This window comes from Amaranthus tricolor, chromosome 8 (assembly GCF_026212465.1).
Source record: "Amaranthus tricolor cultivar Red isolate AtriRed21 chromosome 8, ASM2621246v1, whole genome shotgun sequence".
NCBI classification, from domain to species: Eukaryota; Viridiplantae; Streptophyta; class Magnoliopsida; order Caryophyllales; family Amaranthaceae; genus Amaranthus; species Amaranthus tricolor.
The window spans coordinates 24,019,069-24,046,249 of record NC_080054.1 but is presented as its reverse complement, the minus strand read 5'-3'; the positions used below and the strand labels follow the sequence as shown (position 1 = coordinate 24,046,249).

At 33.8% G+C, this 27,181-nt stretch overlaps 2 protein-coding genes and 1 pseudogene across 2 annotated transcripts; all 3 read left to right on the top strand.

Annotated features, from left to right (window-relative positions):
* Positions 1-3,724: 3,724 nt before the first annotated feature.
* Positions 3,725-6,932, top strand: LOC130821373 (tubulin alpha-2 chain). The gene is made up of 4 exons (XM_057687106.1): positions 3,725-4,111; positions 5,347-5,581; positions 5,661-6,031; positions 6,126-6,932. The coding sequence occupies exons 1-4, from the start codon at positions 4,019-4,021 to the stop codon at positions 6,780-6,782; spliced, it is 1,356 nt and encodes a 451-aa protein (XP_057543089.1). The 5' UTR covers positions 3,725-4,018; the 3' UTR covers positions 6,783-6,932.
* Positions 6,933-11,835: 4,903 nt separating this feature from the next.
* On the top strand, positions 11,836-12,447 carry LOC130821676 (tubulin alpha-2 chain-like; annotated as a pseudogene).
* Positions 12,448-12,716: 269 nt separating this feature from the next.
* LOC130821372 (tubulin alpha-2 chain-like) lies at positions 12,717-15,835 on the top strand. Its single transcript, XM_057687105.1, has 4 exons — positions 12,717-13,188; positions 14,161-14,395; positions 14,483-14,853; positions 14,948-15,835. Exons 1-4 carry the CDS (start codon positions 13,096-13,098, stop codon positions 15,602-15,604), a joined length of 1,356 nt encoding a protein of 451 aa, XP_057543088.1. The 5' UTR covers positions 12,717-13,095; the 3' UTR covers positions 15,605-15,835.
* Positions 15,836-27,181: the final 11,346 nt, after the last annotated feature.

Here is a 27,181-nt window from a genome sequence, read left to right as displayed (position 1 = left end):
TAGATGGCTTAGTTTGGAGACACAAGTTGAGTTGATTTATTCTAAAGATTGCTCGACTTGGTCGAGCGAAATTGCTCAGATTGAGCGAATAGCAACTCAATTCCAATAGTTTTTGTAAATTGGCAGAACGCACTTCACTCTCCAGATGTACATGGGATCCGATCGACCTGGTTGAGCAAAGTGACTCGGGTCGAGGGGCCTTTTTTCCATCGCTTGCCTAATTTTTTAAAGTTGACACTTGATGGTGGATTAAATTAGTGGATCGAGCTCGCATTGTCGAGCGGTCTAAAATAGCTCCTATTAGTCTATCCCTACTCTGTAGCTCCCAGCTTGTCATTATAGATGTTAATTCAAGTCTTAGTTAATTGTGTAGAAAATCATTATGCGAAAATAAAGATTGATTTAGGTTTTGAATACTTGGCTTGTGTTGAATAATAATGAGAGGTACTACCTCTATTTATTCAAGTAATAAGGACTAAAATAAGAAAACAAAATATTAACCTAAACCTAAATAATTAGGAAATAAAATAACCTTAATATTCTAATATAAAAAATATGTTAATTTCCTAAAACTAAAACATAATATTCTGAAATAATATCTTTATTTTATTCTACTTCCTATTTTCCTACACACCCCCTCAAGTTAGGTCTCGGGATCACCAAAACCGAACGTGCACAATAATTTTTAACTTTTCGAATCCAATCGCCTTTAATAGAAAGTCTGCTAGTTGATTTTTTGATTTAACAAAGAAAATTTTGATAATCTATTATGCAAAATTTTCATAATTAATTTTCAACTTTTCGGATTTAGATAAAAGGTAGAGAAACAAATTAAGTTGGTTTATTTTATTATTTGGGTGAAGATTAGAAAAATGATACGAGTATGGGTTTAATGAAACGGGTTGGAGAGGGATTTGGGTAAGGTTATTAGAAAAAGGGATTTGGGTGAGTATTTTTCATATGCACCAATTTTCTTCCTTGTCTCCTTTTTCTCTTTCTTCTCGGTTGTTTTAATTTCTTTGTTACCTGCAGCCTTCTTAACTTCTTTATGACATGTTGCCTTTATCTCACTTTCCTCCATTATTTAAAATGGGCTGCAATTGTAAGCTCTGGTGGCCACTACAATGGTGGTTGCCGGAGCTGCTCTAGAAATGCTCAAGTTTATCTTGGCGTCAGTGTCTCCTACATTTCTCCCCCTCGCGACCTCACGCTGGATGGGGTTATTCACGGGAGGTAGTAAACTTGGCCCGAGAAAGGTTTGAATCCAAGTCCACAATTCATGGGCAATAGGAGTATAGTCAAAAACACAATCAATATGATTAAATTGCCCCCGATCATCAAATTCTGTCTGAATTTCTTTACACCACTTGGTGTAATTTTTGAAATTTGATTTTTTAGAAATTTCTGGCCAAGTATGATTTTTTTTGTTGTATTTTTGGATAAGTTGGAACAAGTGCTGTTCTATTTGAGCAATAGAAATCATAGTTCTAGTTTGGTTTTTGTTTTTGATTGGTTTTTGTTTTGATTTGGTTTTTATTTTGATCGAATTTGATCGATTATGAATTATGATCAATGGTAAAATACCGATAAAGTTTTTCCATCCAGGAAAATCTTACGACGCTGATACCATGTAGAAAATCATAATGCAGATATAAAGATTGATTTGGGTTTTGAATACTTGGTTTGTATTGAATAATAATGAGAGGTACTACCTCTATTTAAACAAGTAAAAAGGACTAAAATAAGGAAACAAAATATTAACCAAACCTAAATAATTAAGAAATAAAATAACTTTAATATTCTAAATATTAAAAATATCTTAATTTTCAAAAATATAATATTCTGAAATAATATCTTTATTTTATTTTATTTCCTATTTTCCTACAAATTGCAAGTCAATTATTTCAGATTGTTTAAAACAGGTCTTGTATTCATATTGATATTGGTTTTTACATAATTTTAAATTTATTTAGAAATTGGGTTAATATTGAGTTCAGTTACAAGGTCGGACAAATATCGAGTCGTCGGATCTGTTTTAAACGTCTCTACCCGACACCCCCTAGAGATTCGTTCTCATGATCATTAAAAAAAGTTTTTCTCGAAGATTGGTGTCATACAAATCTGGTTTCATACTCCCTTTAGTTGCTTAGTGTTTTTAAACTTTCCTTTAGTATGTTTCTTCATGTTCATCTAGTATTTTAAAATTTTATTGCAACTTTCAATATCAAACACTTAGGGTTCAAGGTTTTATTTTTAGCTTTTAATCAATCAAGTTATTGAAGAACATTATCAAACATTTGATTTGCATTGAAATATCATTAAAGTTTGTTCATAGATTTCTTTAGATTTTCATCTTCTACCTATGGTTCTTCGTTTGATTAATTTCAAGTCTAGTAACCTCTATTTCCTCTTATTTCTTGTTTTTTAATTTTGTTATATTAAGTAAACTCAATTTATCATGAAACCAAGTTTTCTTTGTTTAATATCATGTTCTTGTTGATTAGAATCATCAAGGTCTTGCTATGTATTCATGTTTTTTCCTGTGTTTAAGCTCAATTTCCATCGTGAGTGGGTAGTTTACCTCAGACTTAGACTAGGAATAATCACCATCTATATAGTTTGATTACTTTGATTCACGTTTGGTTTGAATATGTGGTTTTTAGTTTAAGTTGGATTTTTCTATTATTGTAGTGTCATTGGATTAAGAGCGAGAGTCGATATTAATGATAATCGATGCCTAAAAATTTTATCGTTGTCATGAGAATTGATAGATGCATTGGTTGTGATTGTTGAATGTATGATCCATGTCTTAAAATGTATATATCCCCATGACAATAGATAGTTACGCATGTTTTAGGAAGTTTTTGCTCTCTGAGAGCGAACACTAGTATTTAAGATGCATTCTTCCTTATAACCTTATTCATAAGTCATCATGACCTAAGGTTGAAGATTAGTAATGACTATTTTGGTTTAATGTTTAGTAGTTGATCTCAATTTCTTTATCTTTATTACTTACATGCTTATAATTCGCAAAAAAAAAAAGAAGAAAGTATTGAGTTTGTTATTCACAAAATACGTAAACTTTAAAGTTGTGATTCATAAATTATTTTTTGAATTATGCTACCTAAAATTGATTAACACAAATTCTCTAATGAGAAGACTGTCTCTATTGAATTGACCTAATGTATATTTATGAATTATGATGTTTAAAATTTAAAATGATCACTTATGTTTTAAAGTAACCTATTATAAGTGATCAATTATTACTCCCTCCTATTCATTTTAGGTGTTCCATTTACTTTAAGCACTATATCCAATGCATTCGTTCGATTCTTAATATATCGAGTTATGTATAATTAAAAATTATAAAAAAGTTGATATTAATAATCTTTACATCAAAACGAATCAAATAAGATCCCACATGACTATGTTTTAAGTTATAAATTAATAATAAAATGCAATTTAATAGTGATAGATAAATAGTGTGAATATGAGAGAGTATTATATAATATATTTTTTTAGTTTGATAGTTTTAAAGTGATTAATTACATTTTTTAAAATGATCACTTATAAAATTGTAGTTTTAAAGCGATTATTTTTATAATCTTATAAATTTAAAATATTCGATCATATAATTAAACTGATTATATAAACTTGTTCCATGATGATATGGTGTTAATGTGTTATAAATAAATTGGTGATTGATAAAAGGCTTCTTTGTAAAACAAGGTTGATAACCATGGTTCAATAAAACTGCTACTCTGTCATCCTAGCTATAACCATGGTTAAAAATAAGCAAACCCTCATTTTTAATATTGCCTTCATTTGTTCAGTATAAGAACCACCACGCCCTTATTTCTCACAAACACAACTTCCCTTCTTTTTCGCTGCATTTATCTTTCTGGTTTATCAAGAAGGCGTCTTCATAAACGCTTTCGAATCTTTTCTACATTTTCTGCTCTTTTTTCTCTCAAATCTATTCTTTTTACGTTTCGGATCTAGATTTTTTTTAGCGAAAATGAGGGAGTGCATTTCAATCCACATCGGTCAAGCTGGTATCCAGGTCGGAAATGCCTGCTGGGAGCTTTACTGTCTCGAGCATGGTATTCAGGTATATTTTCTTATTCTCTCTTTCGATCTGTTCAATTCTGTTGATTCTATGTTGTTCTGTGAAACAAATAAGTTACTTCGTTTTGAATTTGTTGATTTTAGTGATTTTGAGTTGTTCATGCAAATATATTTGTAGAACATGTTGACATGTGATGTTTGAAACCAGATCTAATGTTTAATCTATCAGATCTGTGTATGGAGAATGTATTGTATATTGTCTGAATATGTCGTCTTGAATTTGGCATTACGGATCACATTTTCACATTTCAAGTATAGTAATTGTCTAATTCTGATCCTTGACATTGACACGGCATCCGACCGGAAATTAGTGAGTTATAACTTAGAAATTTCAAATATGCTAGATCTTATATAATGCATTCATGATGATAAGATTTTCCGAGATTGATTCATGGGTGCTCAAATCAGTCGATATTCTCTATTCATTAGTATTTAACCGCTGCTAGTAGTCGCCCCTTTAGAATGTGGATGTTGAAGTATTTACAGATCTTGATTCGTTTGAAACCTGAAGGATATAATCAAGTAGTATTATCTACTTAGGTTAACGATCCTTGATTAAGGTCACATGTCAGTGAACATTATTTATGTTTGTTAGAGTATATATAACATATCCCCGGGTCTCAACCAAAAGCAAAAGCTCTTATATATAACATATCTTGAGGCCTCTACCATCTACTTTAAGTTGATGGTTGACGACGCAGGATATGTTATAATTAAACTCTAACGGCGTTGGCAAATGTTTGGTGATTTGTCTTCATTGGATCTGCAAGCTGTATTTAAGTGAAATCGTATGATGCTCTAAAAATAAGGCACACGACCTATGGTATCTTTTGAAGGAATAATAACAATATTAAGATTTTTTGGTTGTTCTAGTGTGATTGTTCAAGATTGGTGAAGAGTATGTATGAACAATTGAAATTATTTGTAGTTGGAACTTGGAAGTGTCTATTTCTGTTTCTGCTTTATAATGAACTTTTAATTAATTAGAGAATCACTTCACCGCAATAAATTTTAAATGTTAGGTCTGTAAATCGCTGTTGGCCAATTTTGTGTGTTGATTTGCCTTACTGTCTTTAGGAGAATTGAATTAATTATCATGGATTGCAATTTAGGGCAACTAGTTCATAGTATTTTTGATTCGTTTGCGTACTGTTTTACTGCATGATCTATTCTAATCTGTTGTGACCATCTTGATTTATTTACATCTTGCTTTTATAGGCTGATGGCCAGATGCCTAGTGACACAACCGTTGGAGGAGGAGATGATGCCTTCAACACCTTTTTCAGTGAAACTGGTGCTGGCAAGCATGTCCCTCGTGCTGTTTTTGTTGATCTTGAGCCCACTGTCATCGATGAAGTGAGGACTGGAACTTACCGTCAACTGTTCCACCCAGAGCAACTTATCAGTGGAAAGGAGGATGCTGCCAACAACTTTGCCCGTGGTCATTACACCAGTGAGTAGCGTGGCCTTCATTTTTTTTTTGTATTATTGGCTTCTGTAATGCTTTGTACTAATGATTTGTTTAATGGTAGTTGGCAAGGAGATTGTTGACCTCTGCTTGGACCGCATCCGCAAGCTTGCTGACAACTGCACTGGGCTCCAAGGTTTCCTCGTCTTCAATGCTGTTGGTGGGGGAACTGGTTCTGGTCTCGGATCCCTCCTCTTGGAGCGTCTTTCTGTTGACTACGGGAAGAAATCCAAGTTGGGTTTCACTATCTACCCATCTCCCCAAATCTCAACATCAGTTGTTGAACCCTACAACAGTGTCCTTTCCACCCACTCTCTCTTGGAACACACTGATGTTGCTGTCCTCTTGGATAATGAGGCTATCTATGACATTTGCAGGCGCTCACTTGACATCGAGCGTCCCACTTACACCAACCTCAACCGTTTGATTTCTCAGGTGAATGATTGTTCATCTCTGCGAATGTGATTAAGAGCACATGGTGACATAGATTATAAATGGAATATTAACAATTGTATTTTCTTATATTCAGGTGATCTCATCGTTGACTGCATCACTGAGGTTTGACGGTGCTTTGAATGTGGATGTTAATGAGTTCCAAACCAACCTTGTCCCATACCCCAGAATCCACTTTATGCTTTCCTCATATGCTCCTGTAATCTCTGCTGAGAAGGCTTACCATGAACAACTCTCTGTTGCTGAGATCACCACCAGCGCCTTCGAGCCATCTTCTATGATGGCCAAGTGTGACCCACGTCATGGTAAGTACATGGCTTGCTGCCTTATGTACCGTGGTGATGTGGTTCCTAAAGACGTCAATGCTGCTGTGGCCACAATCAAGACCAAGCGTACCATCCAGTTTGTTGACTGGTGCCCAACTGGTTTTAAGTGCGGTATTAACTATCAGCCACCGAGTGTTGTTCCTGGTGGTGACCTAGCCAAGGTTCAAAGGGCTGTTTGCATGATTTCCAACTCCACCAGTGTTGCTGAGGTATTCTCAAGGATCGACCACAAGTTTGACCTCATGTATGCCAAGAGGGCCTTCGTTCACTGGTATGTGGGCGAGGGTATGGAGGAAGGTGAGTTTTCTGAGGCTCGTGAGGACCTTGCTGCTCTTGAGAAGGACTATGAGGAGGTTGGTGCTGAGGGAGCTGAGGATGATGATGGTGAAGATGATGGAGAATATTAATTCTCATGAGTTCAGTGTATGCTAAATTGTTAAAGGAACAATATCTTTTTGTTGCATTGTAATGTGCGAGTTGTTGGTTGGGACTTTAGACCCTTTGTTTAGTGTAATTTCTATTGAACCAGTTTATGTGTATGCAATGGTTTGCTTTAATTTAGGATTGATAAATCCTCTTGTGTTTTTTGTAAATGTTTGATTCACCAAATTGCACGCACCTTTAGTTGAGTGGCACGGAGGATGCGCATGGTCTTGTGAAAATTTGAAAAGGATAAAACAACTTTCAACTTTATTCCAAAATTAGGTGTGAAATTCCAAAATCTGAGGTTTGCGGTTGTTCGTAGTTAGTAATTGCGAATAGCCCCTTTATCATTTATTTTTTTCCTAATTATTGTTTTGTTATTTGTTGTATTTGCATGAGAGACATTAGAATAAGTAATTACAAGCCAATGTATGTTTCAGGCGAAATGATTCATCGCTAAAACTCCGAACATTGGTAAGTCAAAGTTTGGAGGCTATGATAAATTAAATAAACATATATATACAACAAATATATACAAATGTTTGAAATATAAAACTAAATAAACATACATATATATATATATATATATATATATATATATATATATATATTCGATCCAAATACACAAAAGCGAAACATTAACGCTCGCGATCCTTATCTACCCTATCCAACTAAGTTGGTCTCCTACGCCTCCTATGGTAGTAAGAGGCGTTCGAGTGTCGCTCTGGCAGTGGAGGGGACTTGTACTGTGATGGCCCAGCCTGCGGGGGGTATGAAAGGTTCATCTCCTCCAAATGATAGTCATAAGCAGGAGATAAGACGTGCGTATAGGCGGTAGCCAGTGAGGACTCTGCAGCGACTTCCGGTATGAAGTGTTGGAACTGCGTGCCAACGAGCATGCCTTGCACAATCTCCCTCACTGGCTCCTCGTGGCTGTACCGCATCACTGTTGCCGATCCTTGTGCCTGCAATTAATATTTAGTTGATGTAATATTATATTATGTAATCAGCAACTTAATCATTTAAATGCAAATAAAGACTTACAGATTGGGTCATCGTAGGCGCAGCAGGTGCATAATGTGATGCTGCGATGATGCCATGTGATGTCATCCATCGACGAGTGATAGAGAGGAACCACGACATCTATAACATCTATAACTTTGCTATAACTCCAAAAAGAAAATTTGGGTGGACTTTGAATACTCCCACATAACATCTATAGCTTCATCATCCTCAACAGGAAAGGCAAACAATTCTCCACTTATGTCATATTAAAAGCTTATATTTATGATACTTCTAGTGGGTCTAATCCGATCTTAGAACATATAAAACGTTTAAACTGGTTCAAATTCATGTTCGAGTTGCATGCAAACAACCTACGTCTTCCCCTAATATAATGAACTTTTCCACTACTTTCTCGAATAGAACCATTTTAAAAATATACTATAGTGACGCGAAATGATGCCATTTTCTACATTAATACAAACAAAATCAACATCATCATCATCAACTTCATGCCCATACAAGTACATATTCATTTGATTATAATCTTTTTTGGTCTAAAAATTATCAAAGTCCATAATGTAACTAAGTTCATACATATATAATACACATAAAATCCAAATAATAAATCAATTAATAAGTTCATAAATGATATTTCTAATACCAGCATCAACATCAACATTTCTAATAATATTATCAACATTGAATTTAACTAATTCAATAAGCTCATCAACAACAATACTTCAAAAAACAATTTAAAGCTATAAAAACAATTAAAAATTACCTTGAATAGTTATGGATAATTAAGAAGAGTCTTGATTTAAGAACTAGTAACCTACATTTGAAAAAATAAGCAAATTTGATTAAAACCCTAAAAAACTACATATATACTAAAAAAACGCAAACAAGTTTACCTTTGAGCAAGCTAGGGTATCACAAACTAATTTTGAAGTGCCAAATTGAAAGAGGTGCAAGAATTGATGGATTGAATCTATGATTTTAGAGGGAGAATGTCGAGTGATAAAGGTAGGGTTTTGAGAATCGGAAAAAATGGAAAAATAGGAAGCCGATCTGCGTATTTGTGGAGCATTCTGTTCGCAGTTAGTAACTGCGAACATGTCAAAACTGGTCAAAGGGCTGTTCGCAGTTACTAACTGCGAACAACTATTTGACTTGTTTTGACCTGTTCTAACTGCGAATAGCCCCAAACCTCTAGTTTGGAAATTTCACGCTTAGTTTTGGAATAAAGTTAAAAGTTGTATTATTTTGTTTATTTTTTTGATAAATTGGATTAAACGTTTCAAATTTTCTGGTTTTGTTTAGTCTTGTCTGGTTGGACTTAAAAATTAGTCCAGACAAAAAATTCAGTTTGGAAACTTTTCAGACCAGATTGAGCCAGTCAGAACAACGATTAGGTCTGGTTTTTTGTTTTTTGTTTGTTTCTAAATTAAAATATCTGTTTTATATGCAAAAGTGATGCAATTACCATCTTTAAATATAATAATTTTTAATTAGTTGATTGTATAAATATAATTTAAGTATATGTTTTCTAAATTAAAATATTTGATGCAAATATTTTGCATCTACAATCCCAACATATAATAATTTGTAATTAGTTGATTGCATATCTTACCACAAAAAACTACATTTTGAAATGTCTGTCATCATTTTAAAAAATAAATATCCATGGTTTTCAATTGTACAGTACGCTTTTCAGTCTAATCTGAAAAACTAAAAATCCGAATTAGATTGAAAATCAGGTTTTTTTTTTTTATTTTTTTATTTTTTTTTTAAAAGAATCGGTTCAAATTGATGACTAGACCAAATACTAAAACTTTAATTTGGTCTATTGTAATTTACGGTTTAGAGTAAACGTTATTCGCCCCAGAAGCACCGATACTATGAGCTGTTCTTCACACTTCGCACGGGTAACCATTGTAATTTAAGTGTGAATGTTGCTCAATGGATCAGTTAGTTGAACTTGAGAATTGTAATTCATGAACAACTGTAGAAGGTCTTAAAACCACTTTTATCTTGTGGTTAAAACTTTAGATCTAACCCTACCAAATTATGAGCACATTATACACAAGGTCTCTCCGTGTAATGTTAATTCACCTCATCAAAACAATGAAATAGAATTCCACATGAATATATAAGGTGAATTGAGGTCATGAGATGTATTGTTAATTTTTAGTTGAGGAATAAGATGAATAAGCAACTGGATGTAATATAGCAAAGAGATGCAAAGAGAAAATGAATATTTAGGAAGATTAAAAAGATTAAAAGAAGTGTGACAATAACAAAAAAGTAAATATTATGAAATTAAAAAAACGAACTAAAATAAGAAGTGTATTAAATTTGAATTTTAGGTTAGTAATAATTCAATAGGGTTTGGACTTTAGAGGTAATCGACTATTTTTATGTGATTTTAAGTGTTTAAATGATTTTCAATATTTTGTTTGTGTGATGCAATGTTAGTATATGTGTGTTATGTGTTAAGATTAGTTAGGTTGGTTGTGTATGTTCTTATACAATAGAGTGTCTCAAGGTTTTTCTGTGTTGATATTGTGTTGTGCTTGAATGTACGTAAACACTTAGACATTGCTTTTATATATACATGTTCAAAAGTTACTTAAGTTATTCATGAGATTGTGTATATATGATTAAGTATTATCCCATTTTGAAATACTTTTAACTGATTGTGATATGATGTGTGAGCAAATATCATCATCAATTATAAGTACAATAGAAGGGAAAAAGTATCACATAACGACTAGAACATCCCGAATAATATGTCAAGTAGTAAATGTTACATTTGAAATGATGAAGGGTTGTTGGATACCCGAGTTAAGAAAAAAATTTGAAATATCCAATAAGGTTAAAGAAGAATTTGAGATGCGGAACAATGTTGTTGGGCTACTATGGAGTATCCATACTTTATATATGCCAACTGATTAGGACAAACAAAATTAGACAAACTCAAAGGATGAGGAGCCAAGGACTATATTACCTTCGTTTTGAAAAATATTTGCAACTAATTGTATGTTGGAAGTCATGAGAAGATCAACTCTCCACCTCAGCAATCCGTGTGCCTCACTAAGCAATCCATGTGCATTAACAAGAAACACAAAGTTAACTAGGGCGCTTGTAACTAACTTCTGTTTATATAACAAAATGTTGATTAGCCATTATATAGCTTTAGCTTCCTACATTCATTTGTATAAATAGATAGCTCCAACTCTCATTATATTTTAACCAATCCAATCAATAAATGAGTGTATATTTCAAGATTGAATTGAGAGTTCTTGATTGATACTTGCCGAGTTTAACATGGTATTTGAGCGAGATTGTGATCCTCTCAATTAAACGCTGTTAATTTATTTTTCTCTGCTCATCAAGACTTTCCAATTTTTTTCATCTCAATTCTTTGATTCCATTCAAGATTGTTTTGCTCTTGTTTACAATTTGAAAGTAGAGTATTTTTTGTGGTTGATTGATGTAAGTTTGAGGGTGAATTGATGATTTTCGTTTTGAGGGTTTCTTTACAAGAATTGGGTGTTTTACCTTATTTTTCTTATGAGTTTGATTGAATCTATTTTAGTTCTTTGTTGCTGCAATTAAGTAGAAGATTTTTCCTACTAATTGGTGTAATTTTCTATCCAAATTGAATCAATTTGATTTTTAGGATTTTTACCCAATTTTCATTCATGCACACAAGGTGCTTGATGAATTGTTTGTATGACTATAGATTCACACTTTGATGATGTTTGTGTGACTACAGATTCACACTTTGTTGATATTTGTGTGGCTACAGATTCACACATTTTGGAAGAAGCAATTCTAATTGCTATTGATTGATTTTTTTTAAGTTTTGAGGGTACAATCCATTTCATTGAGAAATTGAAGTGATTTCTCTTTGTTGAAGTGTAGTCATTGTACTACCTTGTCTTTATGAATCTTGATTGTGTTTTGCAATTTTTATTGTCGGTGCCCAAGTTTTTTTTTGAATTTTGAATTTTGCTAAGAAATTTTAAAATGAGAGAGTGCATTTCAATCCACATTGGTCAAGCAGGAATTCAAGTCGGAAATTCTTGTCAGTGATATTGGATCTGGAGAGTATGTTTCTCGTGCTGTTTTTTGTTGATCTTGAACCGACTGTAATTGACCAAATTCGGACCGAGAATATTGCCAGTCTTTTCACCCTGAACATCTTATTAGTGGCAAAGAAGATGCTGCTAATACCTTCGCTCGTGGACATTATACTATTGGAAAAGAGATTGTCGATTTGTGCTTGGATCGCATCAGGAAGCTAGCTGATAACTGCATTGGTCTTCAAGGCTTTCTAGTATTATTGATGGTGGTACTGGGTCTGGCCTTGGTTCTCTACTGTTGGAATGTTAGGTTTCACAATGTACCCATCTCTCCAAGTTTGAACCTCTATTGTTGAACCATACAAGAGCATATATTCTTGTCCAAGCTTGGGGTTGTTCCAACCTCAGCAATTCGTGTGCCTCACCAAACAATTTATGTGCATTAACAAGAAACACAAAGTTAATTAGCATGCTTGTAACTAACTTCTATTTATATAACAGAATGTTGATTAGCTATTATATAGCTTTACCTTCCTACATTCATTTGTTTAAATAGATAGCTCCAACTCCCATTGCATTTTAACCAATTCAATTAATAAATAAGTGTATGTTTCAAAATTGAATCGAGAGTTCTTAATTAATACTTGCTTAATTTAATATTGTAATATATTACCTAAAATTTGAGAAAATATCGATTTTAATGGGAAGTATAATAAAAATTGTGAATGACAACACCCATAAAGATTAAGGCCACTAGGCCACCACAACTAATAAATAAAAGGAAGAAAAGAAACTGTAAATTAGGATCGCCAACGTCTACATTTAACGGTACAATACGGCAATTACAATGAAAACATTCAAAATTTAAAAATTTAAAGTAAAAGCTTCCCCGTAAAACGAAGATGACAATAGCAACCATGGTAAATGAAACAGATACTCTGTCATCCTCGGTGTAACCATGGTTAAAAAAAGAAAACCCGAGTTTAGATTTTTTTGAAATATTTTTCTTCATTTGTCCAATTTAAGAACCAGCACACCCTCATTTATAACGAAGAAAAACTCCCTTCTCATTCGCTACATTTCTCTCTCTGGTTTTGATAGAAGGCGTCTTCATAAACGCCTTCGATTTTTCACCATTTTCTGCTCTTTCTTCTCTCAAAGATATATTCATTTCACGTTTCAGATCTAGCTATTTTAAGCGAAAATGAGAGAGTGCATTTCAATCCACATCGGTCAGGCTGGTATTCAGGTCGGAAATGCCTGCTGGGAGCTTTACTGTCTCGAGCATGGTATTCAGGTATATTTTCTTCTCTCTTTCGATCTGTTCAATTCTGTTGATTCTATGTTGTTTCTGTGAAATTAATAAGTTACTTCGTTTTTTGGTTGATTTTAATGATTTTGAGTTGTTCATACCGAAATATTTGTGGCTTACGTTGATATGTGATGTTTGAAACCAGATTTGTTGTTTAATCAATCAGATCTGTGTAAAAGCATGTATTATGTATCTTTTTCATTATGTTTTTTGAGTTTTGAACTTAAATATCACATTATTGATTATACAACAAGTATTTTACTCGATAGTTAATTAACCGTTTGGTTAACACCAATTGAATGCTAGATCTGAAGATAATGCGTATTATAATGATGTATACATGATGAAAAATATTTCAGTAACGATTCATAGTTGCTCAAATTTTTCAATAGCTTCTATTTAATATAGTATTTAACCGTTGCTGGTGCCTGGTGGTCATCTCTTTAAAATGTTGATGTTAATGTATTTACAGATCTAAATTCTTTTGAAAATTGAAGATCGTTTTAGAGTAGCATTACCTACTTGATTAAACGATCCTTGATTAAGGCCATAGTTGTGTTAAGAAATATTTTGTGATTTATCTTCATTGGATCTGCAAGCCAAGTTGTTGTTTGTTCTTGTGCGATTGTTGGTATATTAATACATGATTGGTGAGGAGTAGGTATGAACAATAGGAGTATTTTGTACTTGGATCTGTCGTTTCATAGTTTTCTTTTGATTAGAAAATCACATCACTATATTAGAGTTTGATATGCGAGGTCTGTAAATCGTTGCTGTTGGCCAATTTTGTATGTTGATTTCGCTTATCGCTGTAGTTGTATTGAATTTATTATCATGGATTGCAATTTCGGGCAACTAGTTCAGAGTATTTTTTGATTGGTTTGCGCACTGTTTTACAACATGATTTATTCTAATTTGTTGTGACTATCTTGATTTATTTCCATTTTTCTTTGATAGGCTGATGGTCAGATGCCTAGTGACACAACTGTTGGAGGAGGAGATGATGCTTTTAACACCTTTTTTAGTGAAACTGGTGCTGGCAAGCATGTCCCTCGTGCTGTTTTTGTTGATCTTGAGCCCACTGTCATTGATGAAGTGAGGACTGGAACTTACCGTCAACTGTTCCACCCAGAGCAGCTTATCGGTGGAAAGGAGGATGCTGCTAACAACTTTGCCCGTGGTCATTACACCAGTGAGTAGCGTGTCCATCATTTTCCTCTCGTATTATTGGCTTCTGTAAAGCCTTGTACACTTGTGCTAATGATTTGTTTAATGGCAGTTGGCAAGGAGATTGTTGACCTCTGCTTGGACCGCATCCGCAAGCTTGCTGACAATTGCACTGGGCTCCAAGGTTTCCTCGTCTTCAATGCTGTTGGTGGGGGAACTGGTTCTGGTCTCGGATCCCTCCTCTTGGAGCGTCTTTCTGTTGACTACGGCAAGAAATCCAAGTTGGGTTTCACCATCTACCCATCTCCCCAAATCTCAACATCAGTTGTTGAACCCTACAACAGTGTCCTTTCCACCCACTCTCTCTTGGAACACACTGATGTTGCTGTCCTCTTAGATAATGAGGCTATCTATGACATTTGCAGGCGCTCACTTGACATCGAGCGTCCCACTTACACCAACCTCAACCGTTTGATTTCTCAGGTGAATGATTGTTCATCTCTGCGAATGTGATTAAGAGTACATGGTGACATAGATTATAAATGGAATATTAACAATTGTATTTTCTTATATTCAGGTGATCTCATCTTTGACTGCATCACTGAGGTTTGACGGTGCTTTGAATGTGGATGTTAATGAGTTCCAAACCAACCTTGTCCCATACCCCAGAATCCACTTTATGCTTTCCTCATATGCTCCTGTAATCTCTGCTGAGAAGGCTTACCATGAACAACTCTCTGTTGCTGAGATCACCACCAGCGCCTTCGAGCCATCTTCTATGATGGCCAAGTGTGACCCACGTCATGGTAAGTACATGGCTTGCTGCCTTATGTACCGTGGTGATGTGGTTCCTAAAGACGTCAATGCTGCTGTGGCCACAATCAAGACCAAGCGTACCATCCAGTTTGTTGACTGGTGCCCAACTGGTTTTAAGTGCGGTATTAACTATCAGCCACCGAGTGTTGTTCCTGGTGGTGACCTAGCCAAGGTTCAAAGGGCTGTTTGCATGATTTCCAACTCCACCAGTGTTGCTGAGGTGTTCTCAAGGATCGACCACAAGTTTGACCTCATGTATGCCAAGAGGGCCTTCGTTCACTGGTATGTGGGCGAGGGTATGGAGGAAGGTGAGTTCTCTGAGGCTCGTGAGGATCTTGCTGCTCTTGAGAAGGACTATGAGGAGGTTGGTGCTGAGGGAGCTGAGGATGATGATGGTGAAGATGATGGAGAATATTAATTCTCATGAGTTCAGTGTATGCTAAATTGTCGTTGAAGGATTGATATCATTTTGTTGCATAGTGCTTTACAATTCTGTGAATTGGGTGAACTAATTTCTATCTATGAAATGGTTCCTTATGTATGGATTTGTTAAAAACTCCTATATGTTTTTGTTTGTGCTTGTTTTACCACCATTAGTTAATCTATCCATGTATGGTCATGCTGCAAAATAAACTTCAAAATACTACCATATTTAGTATCTAGTCATAATTTTTGCTTTTAAATTTTTAAAGTTTTGAATTAAAGTTTCTTAAAAATCATGATGATTAAATATTTAAAACATAATTTTGGTCAATTGGATTTGTTGGATTGTTTAGTCATGTAATGATTATACCTTAAAAAATGAGTATTATTTATAGAATCTAATTTTGATTGCTCACTTCTTTTGTATCGTAGCATCGTGTAATCGTATATTAGAATGACGTTTGGGTAACAACGATCTCAAGTGCTATTAATCAGAAATCTCAAGGGTCTTGATGTTTCAAAAGGACAATGCAAAGAGTCAAGCCACACAAAGAGATAATATTAAGCACACAATTAAAAAAGGTCGAGAGATGCATAATGCTACTAGCCTAGTTACATATACTCATAACAAATCACCTTTCTAGTTTTCAAGTCATCATCATCTATATTTTTGGAGTATTATCTCCATAGTTTTGGAAAACACAATTTTTTTTTTAATGTATTAGAAAAATATCAAGGGGAGAAAAGAATGTACACTACCCTATATGTTCCACAATGCTCTAAATTTCTTCATTCTCTAATGCAACAAAAAAATGATAGAGTAAAAGTAACGAAAAAATAAAATGGACAAGTGAATTTATATAAAAAAAAAAGCACGAAATAAGTCAACAATCAACTTCTAAAAATAAGCGTCTAATTTTCAAACTTGAGATTTGGTGCTGTTCGCAGTTACAGGTGCTTAATTTTTTAAAAAGGCAAAGAAGCTGTTCGCAGTTAGTAACTGCGAATAGGCCTGTTGACTTGTTTGACCATATTCGCAGTTAACTGCGAACACCATCGAGCATAATAACAGCTGTAGGTCTCTTCTTCCCCATTTCCCCCAAATTCAAAACCTTAACTTATTAAAACTCGACATTTCCCTTTTAAAAATCACTCTTGGACTACCTTCAACTCATCAATTCTTACATTCCTCTTTCAATTTGGCCTTCAAATTTAGTCTAGGATACTCTATGTTGCGCCAAGGTAAACTTTTATGCGTTTTTTTGACTATATATATATATATATATATATATATATATATATATATATATATATATATATATATATATATATATATATATATATATCGTTTTTTAGGGTTTTAATGAAATTTGGTTATTTACTCAAATCTAGGTCACTAATTCTAAAATCTACACTCTTTTTATTCATCCACAACTAATCAACGTAACGCTTAATTGTTCTAATAGCTTTATTTTGTTGTTTTTTGAAGTATTGTTGTTGATGAGTATATTGAATTAGTTGAATGTTATGTACAATATATATTATTAGAAATTTTGATGTTGTTATTTGAAATATTATTTATGAACTTATTAATTGATTTATTATTTAAAATTTATGTACATTATATATTATTAGAAATTTTGATGTTGTTATTAATTGATTTATTAGTTGAATTTTACATACATTATTTATGTATGAACTTAGTTACATTATGTACTTTATTACTTTATATATCAAAAAGATTATAATCAAATGAATATAATGTACTTGTATTGGCATGAAGTTGATGATGATGTTGATTTTGTTTGTATTCATGTAGAAATGACATCATTTCGTGTCACTATAGTATGTTTTTGAAATGATTCTATTCGAGAAAGTAGTGACAAAGTTCATTATTTTGGGGGTAGACGTAGGTTGTTTGCATGCAACTCGAACATGGATTTGAATCACTTTAAACGATTTATATGTTCTAAGATTATATTGGACCTCACTAGAAGTACTGTAAATATAAGCTTTAAATATAACATGAGTGGAGAATTGCTAGCCTTTTCGGTTGAGAATGATGAGGCTATAGATGCTATGTGGGAGCATTCAAAGTCTACCCAAATACCCTCTTTGGAGTTATACGTAGAAAAAGTACCCTTAAGGAATGTAGGTGCTTCTAATCCTTATCCTAGGCCTATGCGCATATCAACTCAAGAAACTCAAAGTCCATTTGTTTCTTCCCTATCTTGTACTCCTTCCCAACCCAAGTTTCAAGTGATGCAGTGGTTAACTTTGGAGAAAGTGATGAGATGGGACCTTAAGATGATGGTAATGAGAGTAATGAGCTCATTGACGATCCTTCTGAGGATGATGTGGATGTCGATGAGGATGCCCTAGCAAATGATACGACCTTAGGCAACATTTCTACAATTGTTGCTCCTACACCCTATGCCCTATGTCCACCCCTAGACGAGTATGAGGAGGATAACTCCTAGAGGATTGGGCTTGTGATACCACTTACACCGAAGAAGCGGAGTTAGAGAAGGGTATGATATTCGATAGTAAGGAAGCTTTGTTGGAAGCTATAAGAGTGTATCATATTTGTAGAAATGTGGAATATAGAACGAAGACTTCAAACCAAACCGTCCTTACCTTGAAGTATAAGCGGGGCTGTTCGTGGAGACTTAGGGCTACGCTCGATTCATATTCATCTTCATGGCGTATTGTTACGTACAATGGTAAGCATAGGTTTTGTGTTTTGGGTAGTGACACTGTCTTTGCTTGTAACACCCCTGGATTTCAGACCCTTCAGGGGTGTCACTTGTGGAAATAAATAATTATTTAAATAGGAAAAAGAAAGATGACGTTTGAAAACTTCCAAACAAAGTCCTACGGAAATTTCGGCAGCATCTGCCTTGAAATTTGACGCGCCGAAGATTTAGACAAACGATAAATCATCATAATGAAGAGGCATCAATGGCCTCGTAACAGAATCACGGCGGAAAGGTCATCGCCAAAACCTCTGTCGACATGCTAAGCATGGATCGTGGTTCCCATGTAAACGCTTGGGTTTTCCAAGCAAAAAGATAATCCACTGTACAAGCCATTCAAGATACTATAACAAAATATAAAACGATATAAATCTTTGCAGCGGAACGAATTACATCAAAAGGAGGACTCATGCCTCAACCAAAACATATACACTTTCAATTCGAAATCACATGTAGCGTCAAAAATGGTTCGAACAGGGCACGCGTCAAGGTTCTCACTCGATTTCCCCCCCCATATGCAATGCAAGGAAACTCCAAAACCTGCAAGACCTATCTACGACGTCCCTGCTGCTCAACGTAAAGTCGTAGACCAAACGTGTCATAGCAGGGCCATCAGAGACAAGCCGTCAACAAGGAAACAAGCAGTACACATCAGTATCTAGCAACAAGTTATATATGCAACCAACAATCAATTCAACAAGATGAGAGAAGATAGACACTCCAATGTATAAAAATCTACTCCAACCATTCCTCACTTCTGTGCACTTCTCAATGCCTTCACCATTTTCTATTTCTTCCTTAATTCCACGTATCATCTTTTGTGACTAGAGGCCACCATATTGGGGTTTGCAAGACCCACATGGCAACACCTCAGCCAAGGGCGGTGACGGCCATGCCGGCGCCCAATGGCAAAGTATGATCATACCCCCGTACAGCGACCATATATAGATGATCCATGCCTCCGGGAACTAAACCAACTGGGGTACCAATCCAGTGGAGTCACAGTAACATCCAACTTAATATCTCATCAATAAGGGACTCATTCCCATTCCATCTCATATAATCCAACATTCTACTCTCGCGATATCAGAACTCAATCTCTACTATCTTTACAACTGATTTTCACTTGTAACACAAACTTAACCGTATTTAAATAGCAAATCATATTCATCCTAGTTCGTATAATATTATCACGCAAGGAAAATAGATTGAAGATGCATGCAAGAATCAGTTACTGCGTGTACTTACCTGCACTGCAAGATGACAAGCCACAAAAATCGCTTCGAAGGGGTTCTTACGCCCCTCTTATGAACCGGGCACCTATACACGTTTAAAGTAAGACTAATAAGCCTACTTCACATCATTTACGAAGCACCGACTCCATACAAGCTACGCTATTAGCCAATTAAGTTTCGATTCAAGCTAATACGCATTCTACGCATACTCATGCAATAAATTCAACCCATGTTCATACATGAACTACGCCATCAATTCCAATCAAACCATAACATTAGATTCTAGTCAGGTTTATATCAAGATATGTTCAAGAACACGTAATACATGACGTTACACTTAATAACAATCATATCACCTATGATAGTAGTGGTTTATTATTTTTCCAAGGTTTTTAGAGTGAAACGATTAAGAATAAATTAGATTTGTAGCTTGGCGAATCAATAACGATTCGTATAATTTGGGTCAAAGTCACCCAACTTAGCGACACAATTGAACATATCAGTATAGCAACCGAGCTCAAAACTAACCACCTCATCAACGACTATAACCACGATAATACTTTCATTAATGACAATCGCTACCTTAATCCGTCTCAGTAATTATTATTATCGTTTACTCTACAACAATGGATATTAACAATACTAGTCACCATTCATCCAAAGTGTCACATACACAAGCTTATACAAGATTTCCAATACAAAACATCATCCAAGCCACAAAAATAGTATATACTACTTTTAATTCATCCACCCCTAACTTATTCAAGTTCAATTCACACTTTCAAATGCTTACCCACTTTAAATCCTATTAAGATATAACTTAATCCAAGCTAAGATTCATGAATTTACCCAAATTACTACCTTTAAATTCATCATAATATAAACCCTACCTTATCTAATTTCAGATCACCATAATAATCAAACCCATAACAAAATCAAGATATTCATACTCCAATTTAACAAATATGAACTCTAAATAATAAGAAATCAAATATCAACACATACAAACTTAATTTGGGTAAGAGATTGCTCACAAGGGGAACTAGAAATGGGTGAGGGTATAAGTGGTGTTGTGGTGGTGGTGGAGCACGAAAGTGGACAGCTAGACACGGCTGCTGCTGCCGGGAAAACCACCACGAAGGTGGCTGCCCTTGCTGTGGGTTCACGTTGCTGCAACAGGGAGGAGGAGGATGAAGCAGCCACTGCTGCTGCGTGTCGCGAGGGAGGAAGGCAGGGCTGCTGCTGCTACGATGGTCGCTCACCGGTGGAGGAAAATGCGGCTGGTGGTGGTGAAGAGAGGAGACGGCTGCGCCCGTGAGTGAGGGAAGCGAACTGAGAGAAGAGAAGGAGAAGAGGAAGGAAAGAAAGTGACGGCTCAAGCAAGAAAAAAAAGGGTTTCATGCCTTTTATCCTTGTTATTATTATTATCATGTTTATTTATTTATTTATTTAGATTCATTTTTTTCTTGCGAGGCCTAACTAAGAGACTCACCTTCGGGGGCTTAGACGTTTTAATAAAATAATCATTTTAATTCGAACCTCTTTATTTTTTGAATCGTAATTATATTTTTAATATATATATATAAGTTAACATTTAAATTCGTATACGAAAGAAATTTATTAAAATAATTTCATAAATAATTGTAAAGTCTTTAAAAACTATTAAAATATTAAATAATTACTTCATTAAAATCTCTATTAAAATATTAAATAATTACTTCATTAAAATCTCGGGGTGTTACATTGCTGGACGCATTCACTTAACATCTTCTGTCATTAACAATGTGATTAGAAACTGTGTTGCCAAAGACCCATCAATTAAGGTATCTGTAGTTAGGCAGATGGTTAAAGATCGTTTTGGTATAGAAGTGAATTATAAGCGAGTTGGTGTGCTAAGCAACAAGCCTTGTTGTCCATATATGAAACTTGGGAAGGTTCTTACTCTCTCCTTCCACGCTTTTTAAAAGCTTTGTAATATTCTAACCCAGGCTTAGTAGTTGAGTGGTTTTTTTAAGGAAGACAATGACGCTGGTGTATATGGGCGACCTAATATCAGAACCTTCCAACGTGTCTTTTGGGCTTTTAAACCTTGCATTGAGGGCTTCAATCATTATAAACCTATTATTGCCATTGACGGCACACACTTGTATGGTAAGTATCGTCATACCTTATTGACTGCCATTGCCCAAGATAGTGATAAGGAAATCTTTCCATTAGTGATAAGGAAATCATTATAAATCTTTTGGGCTACCACCGATGTGCACGTCTCATCTCCTCCTTATGACGTTCATTTCGAGAAGATGGACTTGTCATACCCCGATGACGCTGTGAGGACCTCGGCCCACCCATCAAAGTACCAGTCCCCTCTCTTACCAGAGCGACATACGAACACCTCTTACTACCGTAGGAGGCGTAATCAGTTGGATAAGGTAGATGAGGGTGAGTATTGTTAGCGTTAGGTTTTTGTGTATTTTGATTGACTATGTATATATATGTTTATTTAGTTGTATAATTCAAACATTTGTATATATTTAGTTGTATATATATGTTTATTTAGTTTATCATAATCTCCAAGCTTTGACTTACGAAGGCTCGGACTTTTGGCGATGATTCATCCCGCCTGAAACATGCATTGACTTGTAAAAACATATATATGAATATGAATGAATGGATTGAGTTATAAGGTTTTTGTATTTATAGAAGACTGATTTAACGGCTAGTTTGACAATATAACGGCTAGTTTGAACTGGTCAAAAAAAGTCAAAGAGCTGTTCGCACTTACTAAGTACGAACAGAGGAAAAACCCAGCTGTTCGGTTGATCCTGTTTGACCAGGTTTTAGCTCTGTTCGCACTTATTAAGTGCGAACAGCTCTTTGACTTTTTTTGACCAGTTCTTCTGTTCGCAGTAGTAACTGCGAACAACACCAAACCTCAGGTTTAGAAATTAGACTCTTATTTTTGGAAATAAGCTGATTGTTGACTTATTTCGTGCTTTATTTTTATAAATTTGCTTATCCATTTCATTTTTTCAAAAATAACTATCTTTGTAGTATCCTATATAATGCTTCCTAAATATGAAATATTGAAGGAAATATTACCGTGAATAATACGACTTTTTACTGATTTCCCTATATTAATAAGAACTTTAATTAACCCTGAATAATACTAACTTTGGTATGTAAAAAAAAAAAAAAAAAAAAAGTATATGGTATTTGATTCCCCATCTTAGCCCTAACCCCTGCTCAGCCACCATCCCCCACCCACTGCCACTCCCACCATTTTCCATCCATTTTCGGCCACCACCACTTTCACCAAAACCCACCACCAAAATTGACTCCCTTGCCCCCTATCACCTCTGCAGCTCCATTTCTCTCTCCCCATCTACTGATATTCAAGAAAAAGTAAGAAAATTAATTAGATCACATCACATTGTATCCTCTTTCTTCCTCTTTTCTGTGCCATTCTCCTTGATCACTGAAAATTATGTCCTCCTGTACTTTAGAACCATCCTTCATCAACCTCCTTGACAACCCATCTCCAAATTTCACCCAATTAAATCATGTAAAATTTCGCCATTTTCACTGAATTTCTCTTCTAGGACCGTCAAAATTGGTGGTAGTTTTTCTAGCCATAGACCCATTAAACATCTCTATGTTACTGCTTCTTTTGCAACTTCTACTCATACCCATGACCCACTATCTACTGAAGTTGCTTACATTGAAACTTATGAGTTAACATGGATAAAAAAGGTCTGAACTTTGATTACCAATTTGATTTTTCTGGTTTTTCTGAAGTGGGTTCATTTTGCTTTGTGGAAATTTCAATGCTTTTTCTTGATTTGGGTTGTTGGGTATGATTAAAATTGTTTTTTTTTTTTAGGTTTTTGATCCTGTTTGTTATGTGAATTGTGTTCTTTCTATTTAATTGTAGGTGTGCTGTTGAAAGAGTGGTGGTGTGTGGTGAGATCTGGATGTGGGTTGTGGTGGGTCGCCGGAAATGATGGGTTGGTAGTGGGAGGATAGGTAGGGTTGTGCTAGGGTGTTGGGATGGGTGGTGCACATGTGAGGAGAAGGGGAGGGGTGAGATTTTTTTAATTAAAATTTTTTTTTTTTTTTGGATATAATATAATTGACCTGTAATACAGGTAATAAGTTAAAACGGATTTTGGTGGAAAACTCACTTTTGTATTATTCAAGGTTAATTAAAAATTGTAAAAAAATCAGTAAAAAGTTATATTATTCAAGGTAAGTGAATGCTCTCTTTGAGCGAAACATCTTAACCTTTTTTTCCGCGAGTCTTTAAACTTCTTATCATTTTCTATTTTCTTTTCTAAACTCTTCATGGTTCCGTTAGTAAATATCATCAAATTTCAATCAATTTCTTATCTATTTTCACCACTTTCCAAATATAAACCGTAACATATATTTTTAATTTTAAAAGTCTCACCCAAAATTTCACCTAATATTGCTCAATTTTCAATTTTCATTTTCACTTGCATACTCAAAAGTCACACGATTTCATTTTTCACTTCCAAAATCTTCTTGGGGTCATTTGGAAAATGAAAAACTCAATTTAAAGACTTTTAGACAAATTTAATTGAGAATTAATTGTTATGATTTGATGAACTTTATATATATATATATATATATATATATATATATATATATATATATATATATATATATTTTGGGGAGATGTGGTTAAAATGCATAAGAAAGTTACAAAATATGTCCTAATAAATTATTTTGTCATATGCTTGTAGAATGTTGAAAATACTTTCTTTATATAAATAAGTTTTGTGATTTAGGTCTCAAATCTCAAGTCTATAAATAAGTCCAACATAAACTAGTTAATGCTAATAATTTATTGTGCATCGCTGGTCTATTGCCTCGTTATTAGTTTATATTCTTTACTTTCCACTTTACTAATATACAATTTCTAACCTATACTCCTAAAGTCAAAGGTTAGTACACACTAAGTACACCTAAAATAAGAGACAAAGTAAAAATACACTATAAAATTAAGATTCGATTTATTTTTTATTTTTTTAAAATGTAATGCCTAAAAATTAGTAGTTAAATTAAAACAAAAACAATAAAAATTAATGTCAACTAATATTTAAAATTCCTAAATTCAAGAGATTCTGTACAATTAAACTCCTTATAGTTGTATATACTTAAAACCACCCATTTCTAATACTAACTCAAACTCCAAGTCTATTAGCTACTCTCTAATGACATTTTTCATGATTAGAGTCTTTAAGTCTCATTCACTGTCATCACAAGACAACCCAAAATAAAGAAAATACTTTTTAATAGGCAACCCAAAACTCTGAATCCCCACCCCATAATCCTTTTAAACTTATATTATTTGCAGTTCAATGATCAGTATATATCACTAGTGAGGATTTAAACAAAGCATTATCTTCCCCCTTGATAAAATCTTGTCTTTATGAGTTCTTTATATGATCCACTCTTGACAATGTCACAATGGACCCTTAACTCTTGAGAGGTTCACCTAATTAAAAAAAAAATTCAACCCAGATTAAAAAATTAATTTAATTGTTTTTATGAGAAAGTATCATATTCATATATCATCATACAACTTAAAAAATTTACGCATAATTGAGTTATATGATGCAAGACACTGAGATTTACTATATAACTTAAAAAGTTAAGTTTTTTTAGGAATTAAAAGACCCAATCCTTAAAAATTACCACCATTTTCATTGTTTTCGTTGCCTTTTTTTAATAAAATTATTAAAATGTTCTTAATCTATTTTTAATTATAAAATCAATCATTGTTATCATTAAATTAATTTATTAATAATAATTAAATTCAAATAAAAAATATTAATTTTAAAAAAGAAAACAATGCGGAAATTTGATACATGATCACTCTTTTGGCCAAAACTTTTGATAGTAAAAACACTTTTATGTAATGTGTGCGGCATTAGAACCTAGATTTCAAGATCTTTCCAATGATATATTATATGTCCAATTCGAACAACCGAGTGAGAAATGACAATTGTTTAAAGTTTGTAGTGATTTTTAATCATCCCACTTAATTTGCATTATTTTTATTTTTGGACAATGACCCACCACTATCTTTTAATCTCATCTATACATTTTTACTCTCATTTAATTTCATCCACCCAATTTATTCTTTCTCTTTATTTATCATCACTTTTTAAAAATAAATTAATTCCTCTATGATGTAGTTTAAAGAGGACATAATAGTAAATATCAATATTAAAGTACTTATTTTACTGTATAACTTGTGGTCCTCAATAAGAAACACTGGCTTTGGACAGCTTGCATTGAATCATGCAACTCACTGAGATTTTAAACATTGCAGTTCACTGAAGAACCAACAGATGCAGCATCTGAGCCCTCAGGTTGTAACTTCACTTTCAAGAACTAAAAAGAAATTCCTCCCAATATTTTTCTTACGAAGAAAGGTGACGGAACCTTATTGTTTGAATCTCATGTAATCTTCCTTATTTCAACTGAAACTTTTAGAGCTGTGTAGTATAAGAAGGATATATGTTGTATCCACATTTTTAGTCTAAAAATCTTTTGTATGGTTATTGATACTTTCTCCGTTTCAAAATACTTGCAATATTTTTGTTCTCACGCACTCCAATACACTAATTCAATCTTTAATAATGTATAATAAAAAATTATAAAAATTTGATATTAATAATCTTTGCAATAAGACGAATCAAACAAGATATCACTGTACTATATTTTAACTGATAGATTAAAAATTAATTACAAATTAAGAGTGGTGAATGAATAGCGTCATATATTCTATTGTTGCAACTAATATGAACCGAGGAAGTAGTAAAGGTGGTAATGAAAATGATTGATAGTGTAAATATTACTGTATCTCCAAATGTAACACATTGGAATAAATTTTGTGAAGAAATGATATGATCAAGTGGAACAAACATGAACGTTAAATTTGTCAAGGGATATTCCAACCATTTAATATCAAGTACCAAAAAAGTTTTAGAATAGTTGATTTCTTGACAATTCTATTGCCCCAAAGCCATCAAATAGCATCCATTGAACGTGGGATTTAAGAGTTGTATTTACACAATCTTACTCTTATTAGTGATAACAACAAGGTTATGTTAGACACCAAACATAACATAATACCCATCTTCTCCCAAGCAAAGCCAAATAAAAATCCTGTTAGAAATCTTGTCTTTTGTTCAATTAAATCAGACTTTTTGTCATTTATTGTAAAAGTATAGAATCATTTCCTTTGAATTTTATTTATTGAGTTTTAGAGCACAGAAAACATGGATAAAAAAGGGGGTTGGGGTTTAATAAGGGAATCAGAATTTATGGGTAGTTTATACTTGTTCATTGTTTTTATAGTTCTTCCAAAATTCTTAGATGCTTTTATCATCTCACATTTTCTCCTCTGTCAATTTCATCTGTTCAAATGGTGGTTGCCCATCAAATATTATCCACCTGCACGTGAGTTTTTGTTTGTATTTATTCATGTTATGTTTCATTCTTACCACAGGTTAGGTTCGGTTATCTGAATTTATTGCACTATACTTATAG